The sequence below is a fragment of the Vidua macroura genome, chromosome 9, assembly GCF_024509145.1.
Source record: "Vidua macroura isolate BioBank_ID:100142 chromosome 9, ASM2450914v1, whole genome shotgun sequence".
NCBI lineage: Eukaryota > Metazoa > Chordata > Aves > Passeriformes > Viduidae > Vidua > Vidua macroura.
This window is the reverse complement of record NC_071579.1, coordinates 24,214,603-24,239,075: the sequence shown is the minus strand read 5'-3', so window position 1 is coordinate 24,239,075 and position 24,473 is coordinate 24,214,603. Positions and strand designations below refer to the sequence as shown.

Sequence of the window (24,473 nt, the reverse complement as noted above, 5' to 3'; positions counted from 1 at the left end):
TGACGGACCCCATCACCCCCCCGGTCCTGGCTCCAGCCCTCCTCCCTCCACCGGCATCCCGTCCGCTTCCAGGGATTTAATTAGGCGTTTACACCTCGGCTTGGAGTAAATGACTAGTAAGAAGTGTTGGGGGGGCGGGGGGGGGGGGTGTACCAGCAGCCCCGTTTTGATTGACAGGGTGGAGGACCATTGAAAATCTTGCTGGGTAGCTCCCGGGTCGCTATGAAGCTCCTTTTAAAAATCCTTCTCCAATGCTGACTCCCGGTAGATGGCAGCTCCGCCGGGCGCGCAGGCAGCGCGCAGGCAGCGCGGGCGGATGGAGTAGGGCGGGCCGGGGCGCAGCGCCGCGCTCCCACGCGTGTCCCCGCTCCCACGGCGGGCCGAGAGGCTGTCCCACCGCCCCAGGTAAGAACCCCGCCCGCACCCCCGGGCAGCGCGGGTCCGGGTGGGCAGGGGATGCCGACGGGGAGACAAGAGGACTTTGGGGATTGCTTGCGAGGAGGGGGAATCTGTCCGTGGGGGAATGTGCGGCGGCAGAGGAACCGCTGGCAGGGATGCGCGCACGCCGAGGAGAAACCCAGCCCGGGTTCCAGCGCAAATTCTCTGTTCCCCTGCCCCTCTTTGTTTCTTCTTTTTTTTTCTTTTTTTTTTTTTTTTCCTTGCTTATTTGGAGTATGCCGCGCTTAAAAAAAAAAAAAAAAAATCTAATCTACCGCGAAAAAAAAAAATAATGCAAACTTCCACTACCAGTTAGGAGTTAGGGGCCTCGTTCCTATTGACTCCCAACTGCCAGCCCGCTCCGGAGCGGGTTTAGGCAGCTTTTAGGCAGCTGGCGGGGATGTGAGGTTTGTAACCCGGCTCGGGGAATGGTGGGGGACGCGCATCCTTCCGTGAGCCGGGCTCCGCGGGAGGAGAGCGCAACTTCCCCCTATTTACATAATGATGTTTTAGTAAGCTGCGCAACCTGGGGAGAGCTGCCATGGGCAGAAACAGCCCCGAGCGGGACCAGGAGCCGGGGACGATGGCGATGGCCCCGCTCGGGGTGGCTCCGGGATTATTTTATCTTTCTGGTGCGGCTGGAAGTTGAGTGCGGAAGGGACGGCAAGATGCCGGCAGTGCTAGGAAGACTTTCTAGGACAAATCACACCCCCACATCACCCCGTTGCGAGGTTAGACGGCAAAACGGACGGGGAGCCCTCTGTAAGGAGCTGGCAGGCCGGTCTTTGCGGCCCCCCTACACGCTCTCCCTCTTTAAGGGGTGTATAAATCCCGGACCTGCGCTGTCAGCCCTTCTTGATAAATTAAGGGCTTCGCAGTCGAAACCTATTTACACCTCCATTATAGGGCTAACCAAATGGGGATCCGCATGCATATTTTTACCGCAAGAGATCTCATACATCTCCGCCAGAGTCGCCCCTCGGGCCATGGGATAACAGATAGGGAAGGGGGGTGGGTTGTTCTCCGCCGCGGCCAGCACTTGAGCGGAAAAAAGTCCGTGTCCGCACTCGGTGCTGGCTGCTCGGGGCACCCGTTCCCCTTGCAGGGGGCAAGGAGAGGGCGAGGGCGACCTCCCGGAGCCTTGCGAGGAACCGGACGCACGGGCTGCTCTAGCCCAAAGCAAGGCCCTCGGGGAAGTTTCTCCTCCGCTGGAGATGGGGTTTGACTGCGACACTTGCCGTGCGTGTCCCTTTATTTGGGGAGAGAAGGAACAAGAAGAGCCCCATACGGAGCCATCCGGTCCCCGCGGTCGGTGGCTTTTCCCGGCTGCGCTTTCCATTTATTTCCAGGCGGCGACCTCGGCCGCCTCGGGGTAAAAAGGGGTCAGCGCGTCTCGGGACAGGTCCTTGGAGTCCCCGAGGGTCGCCTCGGCGAGGCCGTGAGCAGAAAGGAGGGAGGGGGCAACATCCCCCGTTTCTCGGTGGGATTCCCGCACCGAGCGCTGCCCGCTGCCTTTGGAAACGAAACGCGGCCGGAGCGAGGTGGCATCGCAGCCGCAGACCCGGGGAGGGCTCGACCCAACAGCCCTGCCCGCGGCTGGGGGCTTTGCGGGGTTGTCCCCGCACCCTCTGCTCCAGCCGGCCGAGCTCCGGCTGTGTCCCGCATTCTGCCTCCGCCGGGGAAAAAGAAATGTCCCCGCTCCGCCTCATCCCGTCCCCTCCGGCGGCCCCCTCCAGTTCCACTTGGTTAGCTCAAGTTTTCCATGTAAATGACAGTAATAAATATCTAATCATGTCCCGCAGCTATCGGCGGCTCGCCGAGCAGCCGGCATTAATGAGACATCCAGGGGAAGTGGGGAAAAGGAGAGGGGGGAAAAAAATAGAGGAAAGTTTTTCCGCTCTCCCTGGAATGGTTTCTAGAGGCGAGGCCCGGCCGAGGTGACGGGAGGTGCGAGGAGCGGAACCCCTCGCTTCTCCGGAACGATCCCAACTGTGGGGTCGCGCTCAGGTTCAAACCCGTCCCCTCTAATTAACCCCCTCCCCAAAATCCCAGCAATTCCCCTCGAGGGAGGGGCGAGTCCGGTCGCATCCCCGGGCTGGGTGCTGCTGTCCCGAAAGCCCCGCGGAGATGCGTGTGCCCATCCCTGCCGTGATTCCCAAACAATTAACGGAGCTGCGATGAGCTCTGAATGCTGATGGTGGGCAGAGGGGGAAAGGCTGCGGCTGAAATTAAACCATGAGAGTTGGATTTGTTCGCCTAACGCTAAACAAATGGACTGATTACCTTCTTTCCAAACGCATCAGTCATACTACATTAAGTAGCAGAGAGCTAATTATCCCAATTAGGAGGCTGATTTATAATTAATGGCTTGGACCGAGTGATAATTGGATGTTAATGGATAACAGTTTTGTCTGAAGTAGCCTCCCGCTTCCCCAAAGGCAGGGCTGGAGGGTTTGGGGTTTATTTACCCTCTCCCTGCCTCACCTCTGCAGGGAACACAAAGCGAAAGAGAAGCGAAATCTGCTCTTAGCTGGGTCGGGTGAGACCCTCCTCAGGCTGGGGGAGCCGCTGGCCGCTTCCCAGCCTGCCCGCGGCTCAGCGAGGAGGGCTGCGGAGGTAACCTTCAGCACCCACCTTCCCCAGCTTTTTAAGCAATATTTGCTACTTTTTTTCATCTCCTCCTTGAGTTTCCAAGCCGGTGGACAACTGACCCTGCTGGGTTCCTCATCCACCTACAGGACGTGGGTTGTGTTTTCGATGAAGGGCAAAGGCTGAGCTCCCCCCCAAACACACACCCCCAAAGGGTGCCCTACTGCAGATCAGGCTTTTCCTCTGCCCTACCTGTCCTAGGGAGAGCAAGGTGGGACTCACCCTGAGCATGAGAGGTTTTACACCCTCTCTGGCCCACACCCCCCTTAATGCAGTGGCGGGCAGAGCGAATCTGCAGTTTCTCACTGCTCTGTGTTTCTCCTGACCACATCCCAGAACTGGCTTGCTGACTGTTTAGCTTCTCTCTTTCCTGTTCACTTTTCACCCATGAGTGACTTGATGCAAGTCAATCCCATTTCCTTGATTGCCCCAGCCAGAGAGACTTGGACCTACAACCCTTTGGCTTTGGGATTGTGTTTCTAGGTTCAGTTCTTCCATTCTCACTAAGAACTGCAATGGGCATAAAATTCCTGAAAGGGTGAGAGTGACTTCAACCCTGAGTTACCCCCCATGACTCATGAGAGGTTGTATTAAATTATGCCAACATAGTCAATGCAAAAATGCATCCAAAATTGTACTGCCAGTACACAGAAAGGTGGTTTAGATCCGCTTTCCAGCTTTTTCTGCTAATTTAAAGAGATCTTGATGTCTAAATGGGAGATTCTCCTCATGCTCACACACATGAGAAGTGATCTTATTGCCATATCAGAAGGCACAGCTCTGTTTCACAGAGCTGGTGCATATGTCACTTTTCCTTAGTGTCAGTCTCGCTGCCTGCACCAAAGAAACAGAGTCAGAGGAGCTTCCCACAAATCAGAGAAAAGGGCAGGCTTGCCAGGCAAGTTTTGCACAATATGGTTGTAGAGGGAGTGACTGCAGTGGGTTTGGTTCAAAGTCTTTATCCTTTAAAAGAATATTTTGCTGAGAAAGAGGGAAATCGGATGAAAAGAAGCCAGAGCGAACAGTTTCTTTTTCCTCTGTCATTTTCACAACCAGCCCTGATGAAACAAAGCTGCTGCAGAGAAGGTCCTGGACCAGTTCTTCTGATACAGCTCCCTGCTGGTTTTACTGGTGATGCTATAGGTAAACTGTTCAGCTATCTAAGATTCCAGTGGTTTTTCAGGAGCATCTCAAAATTCAGCTTGTCACATTGAAAATGCTTCTACTGAGGCACTGACGAATGTCAGCTGGGCTTAAACCCCTTCAAAAGCTTGAGTGCTGGTTTCCAGAGCTTGTGCTGAACAGAATGTTTATAGCTACCTTGCTTCATTTGGAAAAACATAGAAGGAGGAAAAATCCTGAGGAACAGGGATTCAATAAATCCCAAATTTTCCAATCCTATACAGCTACTAATAAACTAATCTACTCCGGAGGAATTTCCATCAAAATGTGCTGGTGGAGAATTTGGAAATGTGGCCAAATAGTCAAGAATTAATTCATGGTGCACTAGGGTTAGCCAAACCTTTTCCCACCATTTTATTTCACTCTAACAGTTATTGAAATAGATTATTTTTTCCCTTTGAACTTCATTAGGTTTTGGATCAGACTTCTTCTGTTTCCTAAAGCAGTTCTGGTGGAATTGCAGCTCATGGGAAGGAGAGAGTCTCTGAGGGAGGGTTGGGAGCGGGATGGACCAGCAGTTCTCCAAAGGGAGGGAAATGGATATTTACACCGGGAGTTGTGGGTAGCAGGCACAGCTCTCTTAGCAGCAACAGCAGCCTCTGTATGGCCAGAGCAAATACTAATTTGAGAAACGGTGCTGTAAAACTGAAAGTGTGGGTGTGATGCTTGGGAACTCCACTAGGATCTTCCAAAGAAAGAGTCACAGTTGCTGGGTTGGGGGGGGGGGGGGGACGAGCTGATGGATCTCACCAGGGAGGAAATGTTTTTCCCAAGGGAGCTGTGGAAACCTGGTGTCTCCAGCCATGCCCGGCACCGGGCGGAGCGAGCAGGGAGCAGCTCTGGGAGCTCTTGGCGTGTGTTAGCCGGAGGTGGGTGAACGTGCCTCTGCTGGGGGACTTCAGCCTCCCCACAAAACCCAGCAGATATTTAGCAGCTCTGCCTGCTTTACAGCACACAGCTCTTTAGAGCACAGATCACCTGCTGGTGGCCAAAATACATTGCTTACCTTGGCAGCCGCGCTGAATTCGGTGTAGGGATCCAAAGGCTTACGGGAAAGGAAGCCTTACATGCGCCCGTGGTGCTCCCCAGCCCCTGGCACTGCTGCCACTAACTCCAGTTTGTGGCCCTGGTTTAAGGTGGCACAGGTCTTTCCCCCACCCCAGCCCCTCCTTGTAAAAGCCACTGAGCTCAAGCATCTTTTTTAGTGGCAGGATGAAAATTTGTGTTGCCACGTGCAAAGAAGAAAAACTTAAAATTCTAGTTTATTCTTTTATTAGCAGCCCCACACAACTGCATGGCTTGTGGAGCTGCCTTTCAGGATTGGTTTGTTTTTGTTTTTTTTTTCCTTTTAGACCAAGGTAGGATTGTCTGTCATTTTCTTATAGCTGATTTAAGTCTGAGCAGGAGCAGTTGCCATCCTGTGTTTTGTGACTGTTGTTTGGAGTGCTGCAAGAATCATCTGCAGAGGCAGGGTCCAGTTGAACTTGCAGAAACATCCTGAGTTCGGCTCTCAGCTCGTGTGTCTTTCAAGTTTTGCTTGCTCTTTCTATCTCTCAAAGTCACCTTTGAGCAGAATTACACAGCATCATAACCTCACAACCCTCCATCTAATCAGCTAAAAGGGCACCTAGGAAAGTCCTTTTGTGCCAGCAGGGTTAAACTCCAGCAGTGTGGCAGGAACCTCTGCACTTCACAAGGACACACTGCTCCCCTCCTCGTGTGTGTACCAAACTCTCTCAGCTTAACACCCAGAACTTACAGCTTCAACTTTTTACTTTCTGCTTGATGAGTAGTGGTGGTGTGGGGGGGAGAAATCAGCCTCCCTTCGTGCCTCATCCCAGTGCCTGCCCATGGAGCCCAGCATCTGGGCTGAGGCATTACCTGGGACAAGCCTGTGTTCCCTCCTGCCAGCCTGGCTGCCGGGCTTGCAGCACTTAGGAGCAGCAGGAGAGGAGCTGGGAATGTCCTAAACTGCCTCAGAAAATCTTCACAAAGCTTATCTGTGCATTTCATGCAGGGTTTGATCTCCCTTGTTAGGGCTCAGGGTTAGATTGTCAGATGAGCATCGTGATTGTGGTGCTCAGGATAGACACAGGAAAGGTCACAGACTTAAAAACATATTTTGACACAGAAGTGTAGATCCTTGTCTTCTTAATGAGACTATCATGGGTAAAATCCTCCAGGATATTGCTCCATCTTCCAGCAATGGGAGATTCCTGAACCAGAAGTCCCAAGAGGCTGCCTTCCAAGACAGTCAGTTTGCTCATGGGAACAATCTGCAATGAAATATGCTGCAGGCAAAAGCTGTTTTGGGGGCAGAGAGCAAGCAGGCAGCCACCCTCACGCTTCCAGCAGCCCTGGAAAAGTGCAGAGTTTGGTTTCGAAAATTCCCTTTGCCAGTGTTAGGGAAAACAAAATGATGCTTCTCAAGAAAGCCTTTTTCACAGAAGTGAGGCAAAGGACTGAGCAGGTACTTCGTTGTTTTTCTTTTCATGAAACCACCAAGGATAAACCCTTTAAGCAGTTTGCGAGTTCAGCAGTTTGACTGCAGGGTACTTTAGGGTTACTCCAAGTTCTGAATTCAGAGGCAGAGGTGCTGTAAGGTCTGGAGAGGGGAGAGCAGGTGGGCAGCACGGGAGCGTGCGAGCCTGGCTGCAGCGGGATGCGAGCGCATTTCATACCCACGGATGTGGAGCGTGCAGCAGCAGCGCTGGCAGAGCTGGGCTGCAGGGTTCCGTTGCCATTCTGCTGTTAATGACAGCAAATCTTAAATGCATGATTTTTTTGTTGTTGTTGCTGACTGATCTGGAAGCAGAATGAGAAACGAGAGTCAAAGTGATCTTCATATCAAGAGCTTTTCTTTTTCCATAAAAACGCTCCACTTCGATATAATTTCCAAGAGTTTCTGCTGAGGTTTGAGTGCTGCTCTGAAGGGGAGAAGGGAGGTTTGTCCTGGTTTGATCTATCAGCACTGCTTGTCTTGTGCAAATTGTGACAAGCAAGGGATTTTGCACCACAGTGATATTTAGTGATGCCACTCCTGGCTCTACACTGCAAGCTGCTGGGCTCCAAGCCCTGAAACTTATCCCCCACTCAAAAGCAGAGCCTTTAAGGATGTCTTTATTTTATTTCCTTTATTTTGTACCTAGAAAGCCTGCCCTCTGAAGAATGCCTCTGCAAACAGAGGCATTGGAAAGTCTTTTGCCAGGAAGTGTCTAATCAATCACTTGATTCTGTTATCTTTTGGGTGAAAAACGATGATTTTACAAACACCTTAAATAAAATCACAGCAAATGATGCGAGTTACCCCTATCAGCCAGGGCCTGTTACCTCAGCTGCTCACAACCTGGTGTTGAGAATTTCTAGGGTCCTGCAACAAAACTTTCTTGTCTCAGCAGGATGCTCTGAGGTTTGTTTTACAAAAATTACAAGCCCTTTTGCATCCTATTATGTTTCCACTGCAAATAGATGAGCATTACAAACACAGCTGCCGTGCTCATCATCAGCACAGCCTCAGAGTCAATTATTTGACAAAGTCTACCCAAAAATGGTGGCCCTGTCCCTAACTGGAAGTATTTTCAGGTTTCAGCTGCTCGCAATCCTCCTGGTTTTAAGGAAAAAAAAAAGCTAGTTATACCAAGGTTACTAGGAATAGCTGAGTGTGAGCTGCAAGAATTGGTGTAATTGGTCAGGTTTGGCTTTCGGTGCATTGTCACTTAGGTTTAACTAGATCCTGCTTAATTAAGGTCTTTCTCTGCACTTAGAAATTAACTTTATTTAAATCCAGGGATTTTCACAGGAGTAAAAATATTTCAGGAAGATTAGAAATGCAGAGTCCTGGGGGGTTCTTTGGAGCTGTTCTCAGTTTCTAATTCAGTTATAAGGAAAGTCTTTTGGAAGCCTGTTTTTATAGTGCATGCTGCTCTCAGACTTTGACATTTGAATGAGGAACTATGATGTGTTACAGTATTTCAAATTATTGGTATTTCATCCACTACAAAGGTGAAATTGTTTCCTTAGACATTCAGTAATCTCACGTGAGGAACAAAACTGATTTATAACATGTTGGTTATTATCTTGTGTGATTTTGGGCCTTTATATATCTAAAAGATTTAGGGATCTATTAAAAAAAAATTGAAGAAAACATCTTGCTAGGATCACTTATTCATAACCCCCCAGGTATGTAATTCATTTAGTACCAAATACATATAAACCCAGTGTCTGTCTATAGAGTGAGCCTGTTTTCCTAGAATGTGAGTTACACAGAGTCAAAGATTTGTTATTTATCTTTCTGATTTGAAGTGTTTCTGAATAAGGAATTAAAGCATAAAATCAGAACGCAGAACAGCTCTGGGGGAGGTGAGAGGGGATATTCTGCTGTGATTCTATTTTCAATGATGTTTTTTGCCAGTGATAATAAGGGGGAAAGGATGTTGCAGCACAAACCGTTTGCTGTTTTTCCCTGTTAGTAATGAACAGTGGGTTCCTGTGCTTTGCATAAACACCAGCAGTGATTTGTAGCACCTTTGCAGGTGCTCAGGCTGAGGCCCACAACTTTCCTTTTACCTGACAGGGCTACTCCTATTTTTTTCTGTCACCTGCAGAACCCTGAACATCAGTCAAGTGCACCAGACTTCTGTTTCATGCTTGATTTTTTAAAATGATCTTTTCCTTGTGCTCAAGCTGTGCCTTGCATCAGGGCACCGACCTGAGGCTGTACCATGCTCTTCCAAACCTTCAATGCATCTGTGGTGAATCTCTCTATAAGCAATGAAATATAGTGTTGAAATTTGAAATTCCCTTCTGAAAGTAACTTCCTGAAGTCCAGATTTTTTTTTTTTTTTTGTGCAGCTTATTTCCCATGTAAAGAAAGCCTCATACACCTTCTCTACCATTACCAACCCTCCCATTTTGGGGACAGCTTTGATGAAATGATAAAGAAACACCCCATGGTGCCCACCAGTCAAAAGCAGACTGGCATCCTTTTCTTGAAACCTCTAGGAATCATTCAGTATTTCTGACACATAGGTTCTATTACCCCACTCTTTATGATGGCACCTGAGTGTCTCATGTAGATCAATGAACTTAGTCTCAGTATTTCTTTGAATTTGGCGGGAAAAGGGTTAATGGTCCAAAGCCCCTGCAAAGCTGCATACCCTACATCCAGCCTCAGCCTCATCTCACCTGACAGAGTTTGCTTGAGAAGGGCAAATGTCTTGTTTGTGATTTTGGTTTGGTGATTTGTTGGTTTGTTTTTTTCCTGATAGAAGGGAAAATATGGATGTTTTCTTGCCAGGTACTTTTCAGAAAACTTCAATACCTCATTTTTTAAATGGTTCTCAGATCTGTCTCAATTCCACATATACACAAGCCACTAGGAACAGGGGTTTTCAGCTGGTGAGGAAATGCATGGGTCGCTCTTCACATCTTCTCTCAGGACAGAATTACATGCAGAATTATACAAAATTAGTTGCCAGCTAAATAGGGAAACTTCAAGCCTTGTACAAAGCTGAGAATATTAAAACCCAGGGTCAGGTCTCCCCTGTATGCCATGCTTTTATGAGGTGCACCATAAATTGCACCACTCTTGTGCTGTATGGCTCCAGGGGGACCTGAGCTGGGAAGGGATGGATGGATGGATGGATGGATGGATGGATGGATGGATGGATGGATGGATGGATGGATGGATGGCTGGAGCAGTGCAGCTCTTCCCTGGGATAACAGGGGTCCTGTTTCTGGCTGGTGAATGTGCAGATTGTTCTGCATCAGATTGAACAGCTGAGTACAGAGTGGTGGCGTCCCTGGGTTAGTCTGGGATGGGCAGAATCCTGCATTGCCTGGCCTCAAAGCAATTCAGGAGTGGAGAAAGCTGGATTTCTCATAGACAGCAGCAGCTAAAGCGAGGGGAAATCCCCTGTCCTGTCTGTGAGGCTGGATCCTGGCAGGACATGGCCCCTGCTGTCTGAGAAGTCTGCAGGCTCGGGAAGAAAGGCGCAGCATCCATGAGTGTTCCATAGTGATTTTGACACTGAGGTGGCAATGCCGGGATTGTGAAGACAGGAGGAGCGGGAGCCCCGGCAGGGTCTGGTGCAGGGCGTGCGAGGAGAGCTCACAGCCGGTGCTGAGCAATGGGGGGGGGCTGGGAGAGGGCCCGACTTGTGATGCTGGGCGTGGAGAGTCTCTGCTGCTGCCCTGAGGGGCCGTGCAGGGAGAGACCACCGGCCCAGGAGGTGCCAGCTCGCAGCATCCCCCCCCCGTGCTGAGCAAACGCGGCCGCATCAGCCCACAGGCTCCGGGCAGGGGCATTTTTCTCTCACCTTTTGTTTTCCTGCACCTTTCCTCAGCTTCCATCTCCTTCCTTGGCTGCTCCTAACTCTTCAATTATCTCTGATGCACAAAATCTGGATGAGGAATCCCCTTTCTTTCAGGACGGACTCTGTAACCCTCCCAGCTTATCCACAGCTACTCAAGCCCATACCCTTCAACAAAGCAGGAGTTCAAACTTTGCTCTCATCCTGCTCCTGGCTGTGGCTGTTCCTGAGGCCCTTCAGTCACGCAGAGACATAAAAGATGCATTTGCAGATTTTGAAAATTAAAACCATCTATACAGCCAGTGGGAAGGGATCAGCTTATTTGGTTGCTTAATGAAATATAAAGATTATTTTAACCAGTGTAAGCACTATTCGACAGCTTGTGAAACACAGCAGTGGCTTGATGAATGGCTTTCTCCATTAAAAAAAATTGCTGCATGATGTCTTTTAAATATTTAATTTATTGGGGTTGGAGTGAGCTCGGAGCTGACAGTTAAACAGGAGCTATTTGTGGTCTCAGTTAACTTTGCTTACCCGGCTGAACCGTCTCGCTCAGTAAATTCCCTCATTTTTTATACAGAATCTGGGATGATACATTTGCTGCACAAGTGAGTAGGAAGTTCTGCCTGTTGTCTGCACTGCAGCGTAACAGGCAGTTATCACCAAAGCTGTGATGGGCATTGACTCCCATCCTGAGTCCACCCCTATGAAGTCCTTCTCTTTTTTCTTATTTTTTTTTTTAATGCACTTTCTTCTAGGCCACCCAAAAATGTACACATAAAATAATCTTTTAACAATCAAAACCACCGAAATATTCCTGGAACAAGTGTTTCAGTGGAAACACTGGGCTCCAGACACAACGCCACTGGCAGTGTCCTTGGAAGACTGTATGGTATGGGAAAATTCCTCTCCTCTCCCTCTTCGTTTTTCCTTTAATGTGCCAGCTTGCTACACATGCAAGGGGGATTAGAAAAGAAAAACAGGCATTTCTGTGAGTTGGGAGTCAAAGACACTTGGCCTCCCACGTATCTCCTGGCAAGGCTGAGCCCGGTGTGGATTCTCCAGCCTCTATTAAGGACAGAGGTCTGGCAGCAGCCCAGGGCAGTTAATAGGTTCTGTGTCCTCAAATGGTTTTCACGAAACACGCAGGAACTTAATAAGCTTTGAGACCTCTACCCCGCTGGCCAAAGCTGGTACAACCAGCCAGCTGGTTCACAAGTGAGGTGGTGAGAGGGTAAGAGGCAGAATGAAGTTGCAAATCTCTGTTTTGCTGTCTGTGTTGGCCAGAAAAGCCAGTCCTGCCCTTGTCTGTGACAGTGAGGCAGTGAACAACAGTATTGGGCGGTATGATGCTCTTGGGAAATGAACCACACCAAGGATGGGGTGAGGCTGCACCACAGGTCAGCCTTTCCCAGGTGATGGGAGATGTCCTCTGTGGCCATGTCAGTGGTCCATTTCACTGGGACATGTCCCTTAACACGTGCCACCAGCAGCAAAACTTTGCAGTCCCAGAAAGCAGCATCACAGCTGTAATTTCGCTGTGAACCCCAATTGTGAGGAAAACAGATAAGAATGCCAAAAATCTGTTGGTGTGTGAAGTCCATCACCTTAATCAGAGAACCAGCAAACAATTTTGTCATTGCTTAAATCTTCCCTAAGCTCCGTTAGAGCAGAGCTGTGGCATCCTTGTGTTGCAGTTGGCACCTGAAATGAAAATGTCCATTTTCACATTTTATCTTAGAAGAATGGGGAGGCAGTGCAGAGTGGGTGAACAGGCAGACACAAAGCAGATGAAGCTGGCATCAGGATGTGTGTCAGACCTTGGTGTGTCACCACACCCGGACCTGCCACCTTCCACTGGCACTCAGTGCTGAAATGATGCAGTAGCAGAGCACGAGGGATTTTGGGGAAACAGGAATGAAGCAGAGTACTAAATTTCAAAATTACGAGTTTGTGATTTCTGTAGCGTCTTTGAGAAGACAATCCTAAAAGCAGAACTCACATTCATGAGGGTCATCCTTGGGCTGGCAAAGTGTTTGACCAAACTCAGCTGCATGTTTCCCTCCCCTGTTCCTGGGCATCACAGTGCAGAGATGCTTGTGAGGGTGAAGCCATGAGATGGCCCAGACCCTGTTGTACTAAATTCAGCTGCTTTTTAAGGAGCTCCCACTTGGTCTCTGGCTGTTACACAAGGTCACTTCATGTTTGTACTTCTTACATCAAGGTGGAAAGAACAGAAGTTCAGATCAGGAGGGGAAGTGGCACCACCTCATTTCCATCTCTGCCTCTTCACCATGAGTCTGTCCCTCCGTGGTGTAAATAATTTACAGGCAGTACAGAAAATACAGCAGATAATTGTTCTTCCAAATTTTTTGCAGTACAGAAAATACAGCAGATAATTGTTCTTCCAAATTTTCACTGTTCAATGTATCACATTCCTCCTAAAACTATGGGCATTTCTCCTGAAATCATCACTTCCCTCCAGAGTTTAAATTGTTTTCTAAGAGGCTGCCTGAAAAGATGTCTGCTTTCCTTAAGTTAGTCCAGCTGACCCTCTTTCCCTGAGCGTTTGTTCATTGCACTGACTTTCCAGATGGTGACTTGCTGATGTAAACGGTGGTTTAAAAAATTTATTTCGTGGCTAATGTTTCACAACTTCCTTTCTGATGTCTTACAAACTGCAGAAACGACATCCTGGAGGCCTTCAGTCATTTACAACAGGGATGAATGAAGCATTGCTTGGCTTTTGAGATCAATATTAGCTCAGTTTTACAGATGGTCTGTAAGGAAAAAGAGCTTGAAGTTTCACGCAGAGCCCACACTAGGAAAAAAAAGCCATTAGTTTTCTGAAATAATTTCCTTGCTATTGAGCTATGAAATGTCGGTATTTATTGCAAACCTTATTCCCTCTTTAGTCATAGCATTTTTGGTACTATTATGGTGCAGATTTATTTTATTTTCACCACATGCTCTTTTCCCACCCCCCACCATATCATTTGTGTTTTCTTAAGAAAACCTGTTAGAAAAATGAATAATGAATGGAAACAAATTATAAATGAGTGAGCTCGGATGAGAAACATCATTTGACATTGCAGCGCTGGGATTACCAATAGCCCAGTGTCGGCAGTGATAGGAGCAAAATCCCAGCTAGCCCTGGGATAGAGCTAGGATAATGCATTAAAAGTCACTGTAATATGATAAGCTGTATTGTGGTATGCAAAAAAATTAATTTCCCATATTTTGATCAGCGTGAGTGAGATATAGTCAGATTCTGGGCTTTAAGTTTGGAAACTGGACTTGTGTTGATGGTGCTTCAGGTGTACAGAAGATATTTCCATTCCTGTCCCAGAACCTGTTGGAGTTGTGGGGTCAGAGACGAGCCTCGCACGCAGCACTTCAGTTCTGAGCTCAGCATTTCCAAAGCTCTGCTGAGACACCAGGCTGCTGGAACAGCACGTCCCTAAGCCCCTGTCTGGTGTGGCTGATGTTTTGCAGGTTGATGTCACCATGCAGCACTATGGAGTGAACGGCTACTCCCTGCACGCCATGAACTCGCTGAGCGCCATGTACAACCTCCACCAGCAGGCAGCTCAGCAGGCCCAGCACGCCCCCGACTACCGGCCCTCCGTGCACGCCCTCACCCTGGCAGAGAGACTGGCTGGTAAGAACAACTCATGGCAAGTGCCCTTGCCTGGCTCTAAAAACCCCACCCAAAAAAACCCCCAAAAAAACCCAAAAAACCCCAAAAAGCTGCCACCAACAACAAAAATAAACAGCACACACAAAGAAACAAAAAAACTCAGCACAAAAAAAAATCCTTTTTGCTTGCATTGAGTGAAACTCTCCTGGAGTGTGAGAGAGCCAAGTGCTTCTCAGTGCTGTCCCTGTGGCCAAGCTCTCACGGGACACCTGCCCTCCAGTTTGTGCTGGCCTCTTGCTTCAGACTGGCCTCAGACAGCTGGGAAGCTCAGGGGAGAGATGGCTCAGCTGTATGGGATTGAAAAGAGAGGATTAAAAAGACACTGAAATGTCTTTTAACAAGTGAACAGAAAACAGCAAAGAATTTCCCTTTCTTGTTAGTAAATAGGGGCAAGAGTGAAGGCGATCGCAAAGTAAATTGGATTCCCCAGCTCAGGCACCCAGGTCTTGCATTCCCTGACAGCCACCTCCTGCCATCCCAGGCCATAGCTTGTGTCTGCACGTTGTCTCTTCATGCAACTATTTTCCACTTCTTTCCTAAAAACCTATTTTTCTCCCTGGGAGATGATCTTCATTTGGATCTCATTTGGGTTTCGCTTTGACCTATTTCTTTCTTGGCATCTTAGACCTTGTGTTGGGCGACACTTTACTGCAGATCCTGCTGCCTTCCATAAAACAGCTTTTTAGCTCAAATCGCTCACACGTGACTTTACCCAGGCAGTGTCATTTACACAGCACTGTTGATGGTGGGGCAGCAGGACAGGAACTGCTGGTCCAGAGCATCTGATCTGGTTTTCTGTCTTCAGCCATGGTTATAACAGCACTGCACTGATGCTCTCATTAATAGGAAGTGCAAAGCCCAGACGGCATTTTATGATTTTGTAGAGGTGATTCTTCAAAAATAATGGATGGAGACCTGAGAATATTCGGTGTGGTAGGGCACATCTATCTGCTCTAAATTTCAGCCTGCAATGAAACATCCAGACCTGGCTGAGATCATCAAAGGCTCCTGCAGTGCAAGTGATCAACACATCAACATCACTGTTTTGGTTTGGACTTGGATGCAGTGATGTAAAGCAGACCTGACAACGAGGATGTGGAAGCTAAAGTAAAAAGTTACCATACTTGTGATTCTAGAAACTTCCCCAGAATGGAATTATCTTCCCTGACTGCCTAAAAATGTGTGTCTGTTCTAAGATAGCTTTCTAGTTGTCTGATATTAAAGTTTAAAAAAAAAAAAATTGTAGATGGATTCCTTCCAGTCTAAAGTAGCTGGGAAGAATTACCTGTCCAGACAGCTTTGGTGGGCTAAATTTCATAAATAATGGCTTAAGCCAAAATAAGGATGCAGAAGTTTCAGGAAGGTCCTCCCAGATGGGCAGTCCACAAAGGGATGATGATAAAGATCTTGGACTCTTTGGATCAGTGAGCCACAGCTGGCTGTCAGATCTTTGTGCCAGCAATTCCCCTTATCCAGCTGCTATTTGTGACCTTCTTAACATGGTTCTAAGTGGCCTGTGGGATCTTTGCTTGGCACAGGGCAGAGCAGGGGTCACTGTCCTCATCAATAAACAACCAGAGTGGAATCAGAGAGACCTGGACTCTTCTCCTGGCTCTGCTGCTGGGCTCCAGAGTGCTGAGGAGAGCACTGTCCTTGCCCTGGTCATCCATCCCCTTGTTCCCTGCCCCTTTTCACTATGCAGGTTATCAGATGGGAGCAGATGGCCCTGAACACTGCAATGTAACTTGCAGACCCTGCATCAAAGGTGCCCCTTTTCTAGCTGCAAGGATCTCTTGAAAGATGTTTGTGATCTCCATCTTTTAGAGTAGAGGCATGGAGGACTTCATATCTTTGGCCCTAACTAGGCTAAAGCAGAGGAAGATAAAAAAAAGAATAAAAAAACTATTCTCATATTCTTGACCAGAAGATTCAATTGGTTTCCTGACCTCTTATCTCTAAAATTAATAACCTACCTGTAAGACTTTCCAAATTAAATCCCACACTCCCCTCGCCTGCTTATCACTGGCCGTGTAGGCATTATATACCTACAAGCTGTTTCCTTTGCAGTTACCTCACATTCTGTTACTTCTGAATATCTTTCAGTGCAGGTTATAGATCTCATTTGCCTTCCAGGGACAGTCAGAATAAAGGAGCACAAAAGCAAATGACCTTAAGTCAGAAAACAGAGGTTTCTGGTGGTAACTGCAAAGCCTCACCTGCAATTTATATTCTCCTTCTTGCACAAAGCCTGAAAACATAGTTAAAACATTAAAATAATTGCTGGTTGCTTCTCGCTGAAGTGGCCAAACTTAATGCATGAGCTGCTGCCTCTGGGGAGCTGGTAGGTCTAACCTCTACTCTAGAAATTTGGGAATACTCCAGCCTGCAGGTAGGGTGTTTAGGTAGGGTGTTTAACCAGTGCCCTTTCTCCTGTTTTCGTGTACTTGAAACACAAACGTTAGCTTTTTAAAACGTTTTGGGGCAGCTTCAATTTCATTTTTTTGTGCTGGAATATCCCTTCTCCTCGCAGTGCCTGGCTGCACTGTGAGCTGTGCCTGGATGCACAAGGATGGTCCCTCTGCCTCCACAGGGGCAGCTTTATCACCAGCATTTGAACTCCCCAAGGAGCTCTGATTCCTCAAACACAAACTTCTCTTGTATGCAACCAGCACTATATTGTTGAAGACCTTTAGCCTGATCACATCTCTGCCAGGTTGCCAAAACCACGCAGCTTTGGCAATCCCCCAGAAGGGCGCTGCGAGTGCTGACCTAGAATGGAACAGCTGGAAGTTTTGGAAGAGGAATGTTTGAGAATGCAAAGCTGATTTGCTACGCTCGTTAGCCAGTGGATCTGAGACCTGGCTGTGTGGTGCTGGGGGTGGCCTGACAGCAGGTTTTTGTTTATCGTCTAGATTCATGTCGCGACGCTCGTGACAAAAGCGCAAACAAACAGCAGCCAGAGCCTTCATTGGGCTCCGTGGGCTGATAGTGCCAGCTTTTCTCCCTCTCCTGTTGTTTTCTCGTGTGTTCATTCCTCCCTTCTACTGGAAGTCACATTCTTAACCGAATTAAAAATGATACCAGACACTGCTCTTTCTGCATTTCCTCTATGAGAGCAAACCTCTTGCCAGACTGTTTCATTCCAGGGCTGTAGCACAGCATGTCCCAGCTTGCATAATAAAGGGTGGGTTTTTTTCATTTTCAAGTAACTTATTTTCATTGATTTAAGATCTTTCTACTCCCACTAAGTGTTGTGCAATAATAACCCCTCTGGTAAAATAATAAGCCCTTTACTGTTGGCCTCAGATTTTCCCCAGTCTGAATTTCTTCTCTGCCCTCAATTTTCCAAGCTTGGTTTGCAAAGTCAGACCTGGTGTAGGTGCTCTGCTGAGAAGAGCACAACACATGAGCTCTGGGCTTGCAACCAGTGGGGCTGGACGTGGCCTTGGCTTTTGTTTCCACCCCAGATGCTGGAGAGTGTCCATGCTCAGTGAAGGATGTGCTTTGGAGCAAAATGCACAAAAGCACATGAGATTAAATGCTCTCTGAACTGGAGCCCAGAGCAGCTCTCCAATATCATGCCTTGAAGACTGCAGTGGGCTATGCACAAGACATTAAAGAAGTACAAGAGTGAATGTCCCCACATCATTTTTAGTTGTGTTTCTTAATGAAAGGTGCTTATGCCATGGTAGGGTCTGGGCATCTGCATGCCCTTCCCCACTGATGTTGGAGCAGATTTGAGTTATTTCAGCCAAATTCATCACTGGAGTCTCAACAGCTTTCACAGCTGTCACAGAAAGAGGTTCTCTCTCCAGAGCAGGTTTTTAGAATCATAGAATGGCTTGGGCTGGAAGTGATCTCAAAGGTCATCTAGTTTTAACCCCTCTGCTATGATTTTATCTCTTTGGACACCTCAGTTAACCAGTAAAATCCATATGTATGTGTTTTATTAGCTCTAAAGCAATGGATAAAACATTCCATAGTTTTGTCTGATGTTAGCAAGTGCTTTATTCGACTGTCAGCGTACAAATTCCAATAATTAAATTGGCCACTTTCCTTGTCTTCCAACGGCTGTACATTTCAAGACATCATTTTGGAGGCACGTTATGGATCCCAGCACCGCAAACAAAGGCGAAGTCGCACGGCCTTCACCGCCCAGCAGCTGGAGGCCCTGGAGAAGACCTTCCAGAAGACTCACTACCCAGATGTGGTGATGAGAGAGCGCCTGGCCATGTGCACAAACCTGCCTGAAGCCAGAGTCCAGGTACTGACATTCTGGGGGTTTGCCAGTGGGGATGTTTAAAAGAACACAGCCAGGTTCCCAGAGGGCTGACAGCTCCCTTGACCTTCCAGGATTCTTCCACTGGAACCAAAGATTTTGGGGCAGTGAAGTTGTCAAAGGCAGGGGCAGGGAGGATAAAATTATCCAAAGTCACACATCTGCTTAAGAAACTTCTAATCCACATGCACATTTTTTAAATTTAGGATTGTCTGAAGTGTACACTGGCTTTCATTTGTTCTTTCACATTTCTTTGGGGGAAGTTTTAGAAACGGCAACAGAAGTCTATTTATTTATTTATTTGTGAGGCTTTTCTGGCTTTCTCAAAAAAGTAGAGACCCAAGTAATTCCAGCTGCTCTTTTCCACCAGTGTCAATATTTGTAACATCTCAGGCCAAGGTTTGGGTTTGCTTTTTGTTTTTGTTTGCTTTTTAGTTTCAATTAGTGAAATGTGCTAGTTCATAACCTGCTGGTGAAGCAGTTCTTGTCTTTTAAAAGGCAAATATTTTTAACTGCAAAGAGAAAAAGTTGTGGAAAAAAATTGGTTCTTTTATATAAGTATCAAGGCATTTTGATCCAAAAAAATGGTTTGTCCCCTTATCTAACCAAGCAAACAACAAACAAAATTTGCTAATATATTTCTTCTAATACATGTCTACTGATTTAAAAAAATAATGGATTCTCTCCTTCTTTGCTAAGTGCAGTTCCCAGATAACAGCCTATGCCTGTAATGACTTTGAGTGTTGCCTTCATAGTTTTGATACACTTACAACAAAATGGTTTTAGAAACTTAACAGACTGTAAGCCATTGTAATGTCATCAGACATTACAGCTGCAAGACATTCTTTTTGGATGCAGCTGCCAAACCAATTTAGGGGAGAAAAACTAACAAACCCCAAAAAATATCAGTAGTGGAGCCTGTTAAAGAATCAGTATAGAGGCTGGATATTTTTTAGTCTGTTTGAAATGTTATTTGTAGATGCACTGGAAACAGTTGAGCTCTAAGGTCCAGCGAAGTGGAATGGCCTTTGGGCACATGGGCTTGCAGCACCTCATTACTTGGGCTTCCCCTGAAGCTCTGAGGCTGAGTGATGCTGAATTTGGCCTTAAGCAGGATTCTCACTGGTTTTTCTCCCTTGCTGTTTGTGGCACGGAAGGTCTGGTTCAAGAACCGGAGGGCCAAATTCCGGAAGAAGCAGCGCAGCCTGCAGAAAGAGCAGCTGCAGAAGCAGAAGGACTGTGAGGGGAGCCACAGTGAGGGAAAGATGGAGCCGCCTGTGCTGGAGAACCAGGCTCCCACCCCGGACACTGAGAAGGTCCAGAGCCTCCCCAGCGAGGTGGGCACAGACCTCAACCTGACCCTGTCGGAGCAGTCTGCCAGCGAGTCGGCACCTGAGGACCAGACCGACAGAGAGGAGGAGTTCAAGAGCACCTTGGATGAGGCCAAAGCAGACAAGAGCCCTGGTGTGGACAGCAAGACTTTGAACTGCAAGAGAGCGAGCCCAAAAGCAGGTGAGGGGCAGTGTATTGATGGGGGTTGGTGTCAGGACTGGCAGGCTGGTGGTCAGGACCCCTTTCCAAGGGGATGCTGGTGGTTGGGTGTAGTCCCATATTCCCTGTGGAGTGGGTGCTCACGGATAGGCTGCCCAGGCTTGTCCTCTTGTCCTCAGCACTGAACAGGCCCCACAAAAGGCAGGATGTCCATTGCAGCTGGAGCACTGAAAGAGCAAAGACCTTCTGCTCCAGTTAGATCTGGGGGAGAGCAGTGCCCAGCAGCACCAGAGAGCTCAGCCCCATTTCCACACTCCGAGGTGCCAGGTATGGGAAAGGCAGACATTTAGCTCTCGGGAGCTGTCACACCCTCTCTCATTTGCCCTTCAGTGCAAGAGACAAGCCCATGCTGCTGCCCAAACCTTTCTGGGGTGTGAATAAGCACCAGCCTGTAGGAATAACCCCCATCCCCTCTGTCTCCTGCTACAGAGTCCCCTATCAGCGCGACTGTGACGCCTTCGTCCAGCAGTGGCCTGGCTCAGACTCACTCCTACTCCTCCTCACCCCTGAGCCTCTTCCGCCTGCAGGAGCAGTTCCGCCAGCACATGGCAGCCACCAACAACTTGGTCCATTACTCCTCCTTTGAAATGGGGACACCGTCTGCCATGCCCTACTTGGGCATGAACGTCAACATGGCCCCGCTGAGCTCCCTGCACTGTCAGTCCTATTACCAGTCGCTGTCCCACGCTCAGCAGGTCTGGTCCTCCCCCATCCTGCAGGCCTCCAGCTCCCTGCCGAGCCTGAACAGTAAAACCACGAGCATTGAGAACCTGCGGCTCCGGGCAAAGCAGCACGCGGCGTCCCTGGGGCTGGACACCCTCCCCAACTGACTGCCCGTGAGGAGGTGCACCGGAGGCTGGCACTACACACGGCACTCCTTGAATCCCCACGCACCCCCACCTCTTCCTGGAGTGAGGTGCTCCCCTTGCAGGGAAAACTTTGCGTTTATTAACGTCTTACTAGCACCACGGTTGCGTCAGACATTGCTACTGGCCTGGTCTTCACTGAATATTTAATGAGGAAGGGGGAGAGGATCTGTGTTTAGACAGATGAACTGTCCTCTGGACTGCCATGAGTTCAGCCTGTAACGTTCAGGAGGAGCCCCTTCTCCTCATCCCCTCGATAAGGTGCCAACTGTGTTATATTCACCTTTTATTTTGTTGCTGTTACATTCTTTGGGGGAAGAAAGAGTCCTGCTTTGTCTTGTATATAGTTTATAATGTTGACAGCAGCCATCATCTGTGTGTTACTGTCAGTGTTACAGAACAGTGACCTCTTTTGCTTTTATTCCCCTTTCCTTTTCAATTTTAGTAGCTAGCATCAGAGTTACAAATCAGCCATCATCTTGACCTCAGCTGGTAGCTAGTTGCTCTTCTTGGGTCAGCGTCCTAAAGGTGTTCATGAGGAAGAGACATGATCGTGCACTTGACCACTCCACTTCTCCCTTCTCTGCTAAAGCTAATTTTTTAACAACCGGGAAATGATCTGAAGGTGAATTTCCTGTTTAAGCACTTCCTATAAGGCAAGCATTTTTCTTTTTCTTTTTAATAGCACTTGCTCAAAGAGGACAGTATGTTGGCCAAATGCTGCTGGCTGGGAGAAAATGAAGGCCAAATTTGCAGATTATTTTTAATCTATATTGTTTCCTCTTTGATCTTCAGTGAAGTGTAAACTTTATTTACAAGTTACAGGGTTTTCTTTTTGGAGAGCATTTAGGTCTTACTTTGACAATAGATAGTAATTAAAATTTTATATGGACTCCTGGTGTGTTCACACACCATGAATTTTATGGTTCTTTGACAAAAAAATTGATTAATGCAAGCTGTGTCTAGGAAAAAAATCTCTGATCACCAAATTCTATTCTCAAGCCCTCAGTCCAGAAAGTGGTTTTCAAGTGAAAATGTAACAAGTGAAAAAAGCTGAAGTGCTGGAGGCAAAGCAAGTGTAAGCAGGGGCTTTATATTCTTTTGGGAACTGAGGGGGGGGATAGATGAACTTGCCAAAAATGCAAGGTTTGCAAGTACCCAAAATTCACCAGTTTCAGAATTATTGCACTGAATGGTTTCAGTCTCATTTCATTGGAATGACCCATCATTCACCCTTGGGTGGTTTTCCTTGTTGAGAAGGAATGTTTCTGCTAATTTAAATCACTTTTTTTTTTTTTTTTTTTGCCTAACCAAATAAACATTTTGGACTCACTGCTATTCCTCTGAGCATTAAGGAGGGATGATATTCAAATTGCATCTCTAATATTGCCTAGGACAAAAAAAAATCCAGAGTGACTCTGGGGCAGGTGCTATGTTTGTATGCCAGGAGTGTCGACTGGGTGTGTCACTAACAGCCCGGGCAGATCCGTGCTGTCTCTCTGCAAATAATCACAATTGATTTCACCTGAAGTGTAGACCCATCGCCACCCAAGTGTGGCCACTCTCACTCCCACCTTGCTTCATACTGGGGGTCAAATTACCTATTTAAACGTGGAGGGAAAGAGTGTTTTCAGCTACATCATTATTTCTTGAAAAAGCATCTAACTCCCACAAATAGAGATGTAAGAACAGCTGTTTGATGGGAAATAATAGTTTATATCTCATAAAGTTGTAGCAGGAGCAGACCTCTGGAGGGGGCAGCTCATCAACTGCACCAGCTTCCAAGGAAAACGGAGTGTCTTCCATAAATATTTCTGCTGTGCCAAACACTTCAGTTTGGGGCTTTTCTCTCATGCTTTAGTTTTCCTGACTGTGTCAAATCAGCCACCGTGACCGGCAGAATTCTCCACTTTGCCAAAACCAAATGTATTTGTAGGAAGCAGATTTTTGGCTGTCGCTTTCAAAGGAGTCTGAGTAAATTAAAACCACCAAAGCACATTTACTCTGTCCAAAAATAAAGTCCCAGCTTTCTTTTTTTGCTGTCTGTCACCCAAACCAGGGACACCCAAACAAAGCTTTAATTTTCCTCCTCCTTCCTTGAAAGGCTCTATTCACCTATATTTTTTTCTGTGCCCTGCTGACCTCTGCACCATTCTTGGCTGTGGAGTTGCTTTACCAGAGCAGAGCAAACACAAATTTAATTAACACCCCTTCTGATGTTGTTCCCTGGTGCCAGTGAACAAGTGAGGTAATTTGGTGTGAGATCAAATCTGCACTTGAGCTCTTTTTTAATTAATAAAAGATGCCCATGAAACTGCAGCTCATGTCAGTGGGTGTTTGAGGCAGAGAGCAGAGGGCTGCACTCACTCTTGCACCATCCCAGGTAACACAGGCATCTCTTCTCTGCCGTGGGGCTGGGAAAGGAGAAATCAGCTCACAGCAGGGCACACACAGCCTTGCCATGGCTCACCATGGATACCACGGCATCTGCCACAGGAAGGTCAGGACACCTGGATTTATGGCCTGGATTTATGGCCTGGTCCTGCAAGGCAAGGACAGAGAGCACAGGAGATAAGCTTGATCCAGCACTAGATTTGCCGTGATCCTCTGGAGGGAGACAAGATCTTCCCCACTGAGCCAAGCAGGGAAACTCTTCCCTGTGCCTCAGTGCAAAAATTCATTTTAACATTCGCAGCCTTCACACGTCTGACCAACCCTGGAGCCTGACCCCCTTCATCCCTGTGTTCTGCTCATCTCCTTCTCTCAGGGGCTTGGAGCTGCTACCAGGAACTTCCCCAGTGGAGCATCTCTCACCCCATTAAAAACCAACATTGGGGTGAGGCTCCGGAAGGAAAGTGGGAGAGGAGACAATCAGATCTCCATCAGTCCACAGGGGTATTTGTTCAGCACCCTCCTCATCTGCCTCTGCGAGGAGCAGCAGCTGACTCAGGTGCAGCTGGTCCTGGACCAGGGCATGTGAATAATTCCCACCTGGAGATTATTGCCCCCGTTCTGAATCAGGATGAAAATACCTAAAATTTAAAAATAAACAGAAAAAAAAAAAATAGGCAATTTCCTTAAATACAGATTGACCCCTGAAGTATTTTATGCAAAGTTTGGGGTTTACCTTCTTATGGTCAACCTTAAACGTCCCTGAGGGGAGTGAGCTGACCTGAAAAGCCAAAACTGACTTGGAAATGCAAAAATGCAAGAATCTAAGCTCACAGCTTGCAAAAGTGTAATAATTAATTATCTGTCAAAACTGAATCTTTCCTGCATATTCTTGTAAGGTCTCTGAGCTCTTGGGCTATTTCTGACCGAAAGAAATTTATGAACAAACATAGGGAGAAACTCCCCCTTCAATATGATCCTGTGTATATATTGGGAAGACTGAAAGGACTGATTCTACATCATTCCTCTTTGAACTTAGCAAAGCTGGATGTTTCTCCAGGTGGGAAGAAGCCCTGCAAATGTCCCAGTTTGGGATGTGAGCTCTG

At 47.5% G+C, this 24,473-nt stretch overlaps 1 protein-coding gene across 1 annotated transcript; it reads left to right on the top strand.

The window, feature by feature from the left end:
* Window positions 1–355: 355 nt before the first annotated feature.
* DMBX1 (diencephalon/mesencephalon homeobox 1) lies at window positions 356–20,940 on the top strand. The gene is made up of 5 exons (XM_053985319.1): window positions 356–405; window positions 14,076–14,241; window positions 18,366–18,544; window positions 19,717–20,071; window positions 20,540–20,940. The coding sequence occupies exons 2-5, from the start codon at window positions 14,088–14,090 to the stop codon at window positions 20,938–20,940; spliced, it is 1,089 nt and encodes a 362-aa protein (XP_053841294.1). The 5' UTR covers window positions 356–405; window positions 14,076–14,087.
* The last annotated feature ends 3,533 nt before the right edge of the window (window positions 20,941–24,473 follow it).

Bases quoted from the DNA above. Each gene is read 5' to 3' on its own strand.
- DMBX1 (XM_053985319.1), top strand. From the start codon at position 14,088: ATGCAGCACTATGGAGTGAACGGCTACTCCCTGCACGCCATGAACTCG. The intron at 18,545-19,716 runs GTACTGACATTC...GTGGCACGGAAG, and splicing joins TGCCTGAAGCCAGAGTCCAG to GTCTGGTTCAAGAACCGGAG. The intron at 20,072-20,539 runs GTGAGGGGCAGT...CTCCTGCTACAG, and splicing joins GAGAGCGAGCCCAAAAGCAG to AGTCCCCTATCAGCGCGACT.